The 11,287-nt window shown below is 36.4% G+C and overlaps 1 protein-coding gene across 1 annotated transcript in view; it reads left to right on the top strand.

Annotated features, from left to right (window-relative positions):
* Nucleotides 1-8,006, top strand: part of LOC103770581 (sodium channel protein type 1 subunit alpha) — a 59,532-nt gene extending 51,526 nt beyond the window's left edge. Inside the window, exons 22-26 of the mRNA XM_008937846.1 lie at nucleotides 1,695-1,748; nucleotides 2,082-2,219; nucleotides 5,009-5,113; nucleotides 5,475-5,745; nucleotides 6,097-8,006. Coding sequence (XP_008936094.1) covers nucleotides 1,695-1,748; nucleotides 2,082-2,219; nucleotides 5,009-5,113; nucleotides 5,475-5,745; nucleotides 6,097-7,265 — 1,737 coding nt within the window. The 3' untranslated portion in view covers nucleotides 7,266-8,006. The remainder of the gene's footprint in view (nucleotides 1-1,694; nucleotides 1,749-2,081; nucleotides 2,220-5,008; nucleotides 5,114-5,474; nucleotides 5,746-6,096) is intronic.
* The last annotated feature ends 3,281 nt before the right edge of the window (nucleotides 8,007-11,287 follow it).

Below are 11,287 nucleotides of genomic sequence, written 5' to 3'. Positions count from 1 at the left end.
CTTTCCCCAAAGAAACACATCAAAGCAGAGACAGAATCTGCTGGAGAAATTTCTTTCACAATTTTAATGCACCAGTGAATGACAAGGAAGAGGTTGGTGTACACAAAGAGATGTGGCATCTGCCCTGATAATTTTACGGCCTTATGCCTTTTTAACATGAACTTAGTATTTGGATTCTTTGGTAAGTAAATTTCTCAGAGGCCTGTTGTTATCCTGCTGGTAAGCATATATACGGCTTACCAGGGTAAGATATGGCAAAACAGTAGCTCTCAAAGCACTATGTTATATTATTCTGCCATTACTAATATAACTAAGAAAACACCTTTCATGAGGTGTAGATTAAAAAAAAAATCAGAAGCTGAATTCCAGAGCTATAAGATTAGAATGGCTTCAAAGTTCCAGCAGGTTAGTATTTTAAAAGCAAGATGGTACTGTATCTTCAAAAGTGTTGAAACTCCAACATTACTTATAAAATTATCAATTGGAGAAAAAAAAAATCTAGGTACTCTTAACAATAGTAATGTAGATTGGAGGAGTTTTGTTTTCTTGCTTTTCCTAACTACATTTGAATCTGCATTTGAATATAGGTATTTCAGATTTCCTTGGAGTAAAAATAAACATTTTGAACAGATGCTGATTTCATTTTAACTTCACTTCAGGATGATGCAAGCTGCTTTGTATGCTGCACAATCAAAGCTTTTTGAACCCGCCACTACAAATGAAATCTCAGTATGATAGATAGAGCAATAAATACGGATGAATAGTGTTCTATTCCTGAGTTTTTTCTGTAACTGGTCTCTATGGCAAGGAATATGAAGGAATGAATGCTATGTAGCCTTGTTTAGCAAAATTATAATAGAGTTTAAATGACAGTGAACTATCTCACTTCTTTGTTTTCTTCTTCTAGATTAAAAACTGAGTGATTTCTACTTGGAGGTGTTGCCTAGTCAGCAAAGAACTACAACAGAGAAAATTACTTTCCATTTTGAATGCTCACATAAAGCAATCTACCCTTCACTATCGAATATAAAAAATTTACAGATGTTGGACTGAGAAAAGAGCTATAAAAGCTCATTAAGTGCTGCCATCTATGAGGCATATTAAATCTTTGATGCACATAAAACACATCTTTGCAGTTTATCTCAGAATATATCTGAGGGATCTAGCCTCTGTAAAATATGATACAATATATTTAAAGTGAAAATAGATATACTAAATCAGATAAAGTCTTCCAAAGTAGAGAAAGAAATCAAAATTCTTATTCATAGGAAAATACCTTTTCTGACCTGATTAGACTTCTAGTTCCCTTCGGTTGTAACATTTCTGACTAATTTTAGAAGGGACTGCACATCAGTTTTCCTTAGTGGTAACTCAGTTACACAAAGCTGTTTCTCAGCTGTACATCCTTTGCAGCTGACATGATTTGATGAACTTTTAGTCCACTAAAATTCTATAACTTGTGACAACTAATTAGAAATAGGTTAATTACACTTACTGCTTACAATGTTCTGTAGATACAAAAATAAGGGGATATACAGCAGTATATCTGATGAGCAGATGTGATGAAAGTCAAGAGACAAAATTATCTAGAAATCTCATGTTATAGTAATTATTCATGGTGCTGTACTCTGTTGTTGGATATAATACAAATTGTCTTCAAGCTCTATCCTTAAGCAGGTGTGTACTGTTTACAGGCTACATTTAAAGGCTGGATGGATATTATGTATGCAGCCATTGACTCAAGAGATGTAAGTACTACAAATATTTTAAGTTGTCCTTTCTTTTTCTTCAGTTCTATCAACAAGTGTGTATTTATATATCTTCCAGAAGCAATCAATATCTATACAACAGAATGAAACAAAAGCAAATTAACTAATATGAGATTCTGCTGTAGCAAGCTGTGGAAAACTGAATGCAAACTACCAATAATAGAGGGAATAGACAAAATATGTTAATATAATACATCACAGGAATACTGTCCAATCATAAAATATTAAGTACTTTTTGCCCAAGGTTGCCACTTGTTTAGTTGAAATTTTCCCATGAAATCATAGGAATGATATTTCACTTTGTTTTCTCAGATTTTACAGCAACCCAAGTATGAAGACAACCTGTACATGTATTTGTATTTTGTCATCTTTATCATTTTTGGGTCTTTTTTCACCCTGAACTTGTTCATTGGTGTCATTATTGATAACTTCAATCAGCAAAAAAAGAAGATAAGTATTGTTTCATTTATTTTCTAAATATATTCTAAAATACTGCATTTTTCTAGGTGCATTATATATAGAATGTACACACAAGGTATGTTCAAAATTGAAAAAGCTGAAGCATATGAAGTTATAAAATCTTACCAAAATGTATTATGTATTAGCATAATAAAATTTTACATTGTAATGAATGGGATAGACCCTTCTGTTTCCAATATCCAGTTTAGTCATCCTCAAATCATCTGTTTTTCCAGGCCTAAAGATACTGATTTAGGCCTCTACACTAATATGTTCATAAGGTCTTAGGTTTTTTTTTCCCTTGATTTGCAGTGATTCTATCAGCACCAAAAAAAAAAAAAAAAAAACACCACAACAAACAAACCTGTTTATGAAAAATAAAGCATTACTTAATCACACTCCTACAGATGCTGAGATGCTGTTTTAAATGATGACGGTATTTTACTGGATGCTGTTTACTTTGATCCCAAGTAATCAAGTTCTATTTTGTGGCAGTGAAGAATCTGAAACTATATAGAATAGGAGTGGTTTCTAACTTTCTCAGGGCCTTTCATCAGTGTTTCATAGTGCAGCAGTAGACTGTCTCTGTTATAGATGGTCTAAGTATCAGATGCTCCTGTTTAAAGTTGTTCTCTGTAAATAGATAAAGTAATGAAAGCTAAAGGACAAAAGCAGCTATGAATTACATTTAATTTTACCTTACTGAACTTCAGCAAGTTTCTTTGCATTATGCTACTAATGAGAGATGTCAAGCAGTATTTTTTGAAGCTGTACATAGAATCATAGAATCATAGGGGTTGGAAGGGACCTCGAAAGATCATCTAGTCCAACCCCCCTGCCAGAGCAGGGTCACCTAGAGTACATCACACAGGAAGGCGTCCAGGCGGGTTTTGAATGACTCCAGTGAAGGAGACTCCACAACCTCTCTGGGCAGCCTGTTCCAGTGCTCCGTCACCCTCACAGTGAAAAAATTTTTCCTGATATTCACCTTGAACCTCCTATGCTCCAATTTGCACCCATTACCCCTTGTCCTATCATAGGTCATCACTGAAAAAAGCTTAATCCCATCTTCCTGACACTCACCCTTTACATATTTGTAAACATTGATGAGATCACCCCTCAGTCTCCTTTTCTCCAGGCTAAAGAGACCCAGCTCCCTCAGCCTTTCCTCATAAGGGAGATGCTCCACTCCCCTACATGCTAGAGGCCTAGAGGTATATGGTTAGGGGGCTTTTCCAGTGTACGGTTCATGCATTCCCATGTGTTCAAGCTTCCAAAACAATCACAAAAAGGCTCCATCCAGTCTTATGTGATCACAGACATTCCTGGAATTAGATGCCTTTTATCCAGGGAAAATTTAGCTCAAGACATATATGGACTCTGATCAGTTTTTATTCAAGCTGTCTCTAGAAGAAAGTTACTATGAGCAGTGGATTTTGGTTACATTGCCATTAAAGACTCAGAATTCTCTTTAGCCAACTGAACATGAGCCAGCAGTGTGCCCAGGTGGCCAAGAAGGCAAATGGCATCCTGGCCTGTATCAAAAATGCTGTGACCAGAAGGAGCAGGGAGGTGATCATGCCCCTGTACTCAGCACTCATGAGACCGCACCCTGAGTACTATGTCCAGTTTTGGGCACCATGATATAAGAAGGACATTGAGGTGCTTTAGTGGGTCCAGAGAAGGGCAACAAGGCTGGTGAGAGGCCTGGGAAATATTCCTTATGAAGACCGGCTGAAGGACACAGGGTTATTTAGTCTAGAGAAGAAAAGACTGAGAGAAGATCTTATTGTGCTCTACAACTACCTAAAAAGAGGTTGTAGTGCAGCTGATGTTGGTCTCTTCTCCCAAAAAACTGATGATAGGATGAGGGGAAATGGCCTCAGGTTGTGCCAGGGAAGATTTTGATAACATATTAGGAAGAATGTCTTCACTGAGAGAGTGGTTAGACAATGGAATGGACTGTCCAGGGAGGTGGTGGAGTCATCATCCCTGGAGGTGTTCAAAAAATGAGTGGCTGTGGCACTTGAGGCTGTGGTCAATAGTGGTTAGTGAAATGTTGGGAGGAAGGTTGGACTTGATGATCCTGGAGGTCCTTTGCAGCCATGGTGACTCCATGATTCTGCGATTCACTGTCAAACTCCAAAGGCCAGTTCCGGCTTTTGCTTATCAGAACTTCATTGAACATTGAAGCTAATAAAGATAAAAAAAAATCTTAAAAGAGAGCATTTTAATGTTAACAGTATCCAGAGCACTTCAGTCTTCAGCTCTGTTTCTCCAAAGGCTGATGATCCATCTTCTCAAAAACCTTGACGTTTTTGAGAAACCTAGAGTCCCAAAGCTAATATTGTGAGTACTAAACTACGCAATCACAACTTGAAGCACTAAATTATTCATAGGCTGAAAAACTCGACTTTGTTTCCTTTGTTTCACTAAAACTGCAGTTTAGAAATGGCAAAACTGAGCAGCCCAGGATATTTGAGCTTAACTCAGATGCTTTTTGCTATAAAGCAATACAAAAAGGATTTCTTGGAGTTCAAGGAAAAATAACCATAGAAAAATTCTGCTTTGCTGGGTTTTGTGAAATGCAGTACTGGGTATAAAGACAACTTGTGGACTAAATGCTCAGACTGAAGAATGCTGCACTTGATAGCTAAGAGATCTCTCCCAATTCAGTCATCTTGATTTTCATTAAGTAAATCAAATTTCTCTTTAAAGAGTTTTTTTTTTCAACACTGCGTGTAATGTGATTGTAACCAGTTTTGAATTCATGTTTTTACTTTGGAGGTCAAGACATATTTATGACAGAAGAGCAGAAGAAATACTACAATGCAATGAAAAAGCTGGGATCCAAAAAACCACAAAAACCTATACCAAGACCAGGGGTAAAATTATTTATATATATCAGACCAGTAGCTATTTACGAACAGCTAATATTTTATTGATATATAGAGAGCATAAATATGCCAATGTGAAAATGATCATTATCTAGTGTTTCAGTCAGCAAAAAAATGGAAAATTCTTGGTAAAAAAATTATTTTTCCCTTGCAACCATTTTATGTATGAATACGCAAATAAGGGAGGCTAAACTAAGGTGTTGTATTCACTGTAATTTGACTACTTAAGATCACTATTTCGTTTTTATTGAAGTCTCAGAGATCTTACTGCATGTATTTTTCTTCTATGAGGAAAAGAAAAACAATTACAGTTTCTATTGGATCTTTCTTTTTTTCCTTTTGTCCTCAGAACAAATTCCAAGGCATGGTCTTTGATTTTGTGACACAGCAAGTGTTTGACATCAGCATTATGATTCTTATTTGTCTTAACATGGTTACAATGATGGTAGAAACTGATGACCAGAGTGAAGAAATGGAAAATATTTTATACTGGATTAACCTGGTGTTCATTGTCCTTTTCACTGGAGAATGTGTCCTGAAATTAATTTCACTTCGCCATTACTATTTCACTATAGGTTGGAACATATTTGATTTTGTAGTTGTCATTCTCTCAATAGTAGGTAAGTCTTGTATATTTAGCTAAAAAGAGGTTAAAATGAATAAAATATGAATTTTTACTTAAATAGAGTTATATCACTGGCTTTTGCCTTTGCAAGGTTTACAACAAAGTCATGTAGCTTTGAATTTTCTCTAATAATCTACTTAATCCAACCATGAAAACTGTTATAATCATTAAACATATATTACACCTGCAAATATTAAGTACAACTGGTATAATAGAAATTATGGGAGTGGAATCTACAGAATATTTTTAACTGCTATGTAGAACCACCAATTTTAAAGCTATGTTTCTACTATGATATGTTGCTTAAGTGGTAATGTATCTTGGTTTTATTTTTTTTCCTGTTTAGGTATGTTTTTAGCAGAGATGATTGAAAAGTACTTTGTGTCCCCCACACTATTCCGAGTCATCCGACTTGCCAGAATAGGTCGAATCCTGCGTCTCATTAAAGGCGCCAAGGGAATCCGCACTCTGCTTTTTGCTTTGATGATGTCTCTTCCTGCTTTGTTCAACATTGGCCTGCTGCTGTTCCTGGTCATGTTTATCTATGCCATATTTGGCATGTCCAACTTCGCCTACGTTAAGAGGGAAGCTGGTATAGATGACATGTTCAACTTTGAAACGTTTGGCAACAGCATGATCTGCCTGTTTCAAATCACCACGTCTGCTGGCTGGGATGGTTTGCTAGCCCCAATTCTTAACAGTGGGGAGCCAGACTGTGACCCCCATAAAGATCATCCGGGGAGCTCTGTTAAAGGTGACTGCGGCAACCCTTCTGTTGGGATCTTCTTCTTTGTCAGCTACATCATCATCTCATTTCTGGTAGTGGTGAACATGTACATTGCTGTGATTTTGGAGAACTTTGGTGTTGCTACTGAAGAAAGTGCTGAACCCTTGAGCGAGGACGACTTTGAGATGTTCTATGAAGTCTGGGAGAAGTTCGATCCTGATGCAACACAATTCATGGAATTTGAGAAATTGTCTGATTTTGCAGCAGCCCTTGAGCCTCCTCTTCATCTGCCCAAACCAAACAAAGTCCAGCTTATTGCAATGGATCTGCCCATGGTAAGCGGCGACAGAATTCACTGCCTAGACATCTTGTTTGCTTTCACAAAGCGTGTTTTGGGGGAAAGTGGGGAGATGGACGCCCTCAGAATACAGATGGAAGATCGGTTTATGGCATCCAATCCTTCTAAAGCTTCCTATGAACCAATTACAACCACATTAAAAAGAAAACAGGAGGAAGTATCTGCTGTCATTATTCAACGAGCTTATAGACGTCACCTTTTAAAACGAACAGTAAAACAAGCTTCCTTTATCTATAACAAAAATAAGACCGAAGGAGGGGCCGGTCAAGGTATGAAAGATGAAATCCTTATTGACAAGTTAAATGAAATCTCATTTACGGAGAAAACTGATATAACCGCATCAACAGCAGTTTGTCCACCTTCTTATGACCGTGTAACAAGGCCGGTCAAAGAAAAGCATGAAAAGGAAGATAAAGATGTCCAGAAATAAAATGAAATAGCACGCAAAATCATCTATGTGCAAAATAGTTCATAGCCTGTAAGAATGATGTGTTTGTCTCAACAGGACTCCTGCTGGAGGTCTATGCCAAACCGACAATTTTTACAAATATACTGTACATTAAAGGTCAGTGCCTATTTAAAGACAGTGACCCCCTCGTCAGTGACTGTGACTGTATGAAGAAACAACCTTGACAGGAGGTTACTGTTCTCACTACCAGCTGACACTGCTGAAGAGGAGAGGAAAAAATGGCTACTCAGACTGTAGGGACCATTTAAAGGGGTGCAAACCAAGTATTTGTGTGTTTAGCATAAAAAAAAAATATGGTAACTGTATCCACTGTTTGCATTGCAACTGCCACATACGTCATATTTTTACAAAATCTATGTTAGTAGATTCATCTTATTTTTATTCATATGTTGTTTATTATACGTGACTATTTTTGTAAATGGGACTTCTGTTGGGGAAAGGGAATAAGTACACCTTTACAGGTACAAGGGCCAGGTGTTCTAGTACATGACTAATATAAACACAGAAATTATTTGCATGAAGGCATGCTGCCCTTATAGATCACGCATGAAAATAACATTGTCACAAAGAACAACAGATTTTCTTCGCACAGTGTTTCTGGAAAGGAATAACACATTTTAAGGTGCTTAATTACTGTATTCATGTTGTATCACATCCAAACAAGTCTTGGTATGCCTGTGAAGTCCCCTGTAACTTACAAGAACAGTAGAGATGACTTATTTTTTGCCTAGTCAATTAAGTTTCAGGAAGTGCAAACTTATTTCTAGATTTGGAGTCACAGATTTTTGTCTTTGTCAAATGTCTTTCTGCATACAAATATGAAATGAATCAGCCTCAGCTCTTCAAAATGATGAAAAAGAGCCCTTTATAAAGTTGTTCTGCTTTATCCTGCAGTATTGTTTAGCCATCTTCAGCTCTCAGTAAGGTTGATGTCGTTGTAGATGTTAATGAAAAGCTCTCTGCTATGTAAATAGTAATTTTTAACCTGTTCTTCATGTTTGAGCGAACAGGTAATGACCTTAGCACATTTATTGCATCAAATATGTACCACTATAAGTGTAGTGTGCAAGCATTCAACAGGTAAAATTATGTATTATCTACCATTATAGACAGTTTAGATGCTATCAATGCATGTTTATATAGCCTATGCTGTTGTTCATTTGACTGTCCAGAATTCTTAAATACGGGAAGCCATACACCAGAGCTAAATGAAATAAGCTACTCAACAAGACCTCATCCCTCCATACCATTAAGCAATATTTTGCAGCTGTTTAGGGAGCTTATTTGGTTTACATTTTTGAATTTTCAGTGAAAAGAATACAGTGTATATCCAAACTGTACAGACATGTTGAAAACTGCTCAACCTGTTGAAAATAATGTTAGAATTTTATAAGCAAATATAAATATTGTAAAAATAATTTTATTTTATTTTATTTCTCAGCATTATGTACATAAGAACTGAATTTTATCTTCAGGTTGATGTCACACTATTTTTGTTACTTTCTGTCCATGGCACTTGTTCACAGAAGAACTGCAGAGAACAAGATATAATTGATAGAATGGATAGCTGTAGGTTCTTTTTTTTTTTTTTTTACGGTATTTGCAAACATGTAAGTACTTTCTCTCAAATATGTTCATAATTTCCTTCCAAAAATCTGTTGGGTTTTTTTTTCAGTTAGGAAATGGTGTAAAGTTCAAACTGAATGTCTAAGCAGTGCCTGCTTCATAATTTTTTTGATACAACCTTTCTTTCACAGAATCCTTAATCTTTTCTCATACTTAGAGGTATTTCTTTTTGATCCATGCTGCACTAGAACAATTCTAAATGTTATCTTGTGTCCACAGTATTTTTTCAGAAAGAGAAAGTAGCAAAACTGTATAATCAAACACATCAGGACATTTTGTGTTTCTTACACAGGAAAATTAAATATAGATTACTTTTATTAAAATTATTGACTAATACTGTATTAGTGAACTGCATGCAGGAAAATGCTACTATTACCCTAACTGATGTTAAAGAACATTATTAATGCGCCAAAATAATAAAGATTACATTTTTTTTATTGTACGTTCCTTTTGTCCCTATGATCTGATATTAATAATAAAAATGTTACACTTCTAAAAGCACAGAATGAGAGGATACTGAAAACCTTTACAGACAACTATACTTTTCTTCCATGTAAGCACATCCTTGGGATTTGCTTGTTAGACACCAACTGGCAATTTCTATTTCAATGTACGTTGGACATTGAGCATGATAATTCTGCATGTATCAACAGTACTGCCCTGAGTAACTTCATGAGTTCATGCATTAACTCCATGTGAAGTACTCAACCATCAAACACCAGAGCTGTCCTGAGTGTGTCCCAGGAGGCTCAGGGCATTTACAGGAAAAAGAACTGAGAATTAATGAGTTTACAAAGAGAAAATTATTGGCAACAGTACTAGACATGTGACATTTCCCAACCTGGACTATGAGAAACAGCTTAGTCTTGCTAGTTACTAACTAACAAACAGGCTACAGCATATCTTATATTCAAGTGCATTTCTGAAAAAGGTGAATCACCGTTGGTCTTTTCCTCAGGAATTTTTAAGAATCTGTCTGGAAGCTCTGTGTTCCTAGAAGCTATAATTTGTGCCTACTGATATGGAAAAATGCAGCTGGGAAGTGGGCCTGCTGGTTATTCTTTATCAATTGCTTCAGTAAATTTTTGAAAATGTTCCTTTTATATGCTTACCTAATTTTATATTGCATTCCTCTACAACTTACAATGAAAACACTCGGGTGAATACTGAACTTACTTTAAAATCTTTTTACGAGCAATTGTATTCCCTATGCTTGTTCAGTTGCTAATGCAGAAAGAAAATTTCATAGCATCTTCCCTGGGATTCATCACATCATCTTTTGAGGGAGGAAAATGTTTCTTCTTCAAATTGTTCTGAACTGCATTATGAAAAATAGACTAAAACTCTGATAGAAACGCATATCAAAATAAAAAGATAAGTATTTTCACATCACTATATAGACAAAATATGTCTTTAAAGTTTAAATTAGAAAGTATGTATGTCATCCACAAACTGACAGGAATAATAAACTGCTTCAAAAATAACGTAGTAAATGGAATAATATTTTAAAATGTTCTAAACACAGCTTTTAAACTTTCTGTTTCTCAAGGCAGTAGTTTTAAGATAAATGAGAACACTGTCACTGCAGGTCACAGGTCATGGTATTGCAAAAATACTTTTTTCTCATACCTAATTTTAGGCTTTTGGTGTTTCAAAAGCCAAAATATCCAGTTACTTGAGAACAAGTAAAAATAATGGGAAATTCTGAGGCTCATTCTGGCCAGCAAGGAAAACCAAATATGCTCACACGTTACTTCTTTGGCATTTTCCTGACAGGGGGGTTGTGAAGCATGAAAAGGGGTCGTGCCACATGTGATGAATTTGTTAGGAAAGCTTACTCTGAGTGCTTGCTGCTAGAAGAATCGATTTCACCTACTAATTCACTGCAAGATGGGTTTGCTTCCTTGAATTAAATGGAATTATTGGCAGTTTTCATTCTGGATGGACAACACAACTGTTCTAAATGAACAGCATTTAGCAATAGTTGTTTACTTCTGCTGTTTAGAAACGCTAACTGAAGATGCTTTCACCTATGGAGGAAAACCTGGATTTTACTAGTCTTTGCAACTCCATAATTCCCTAGCAGGAAATCCCGAGCAGGAAAGAGAGGGAGACAAAGAAAAAAAAAAAAAAAAAAAAAAAAAAGGAGAACTTTCTGTATTTTATTTTACTCCATTGCCATTTCATTTCTACAGAGAAGCTCTGCATAATTTGCAGTGCTCAGGATTGAGATACATTATGAATGAAACACGTGGGATGACGGCCACGTCGTCGTCTGCCCAGCGAAATGAGGGACGGAGCCCCCCCGAAGCAGCGCCCCCCGCTCGCTCCCGGGCACCGCGGCCCGGCCGGGCCGA

Source organism: Merops nubicus, unplaced genomic scaffold, assembly GCF_000691845.1.
Source record: "Merops nubicus isolate BGI_N331 unplaced genomic scaffold, ASM69184v1 scaffold7503, whole genome shotgun sequence".
NCBI lineage: Eukaryota > Metazoa > Chordata > Aves > Coraciiformes > Meropidae > Merops > Merops nubicus.
This window is presented reverse-complemented; position numbering and strand designations above follow the sequence as displayed.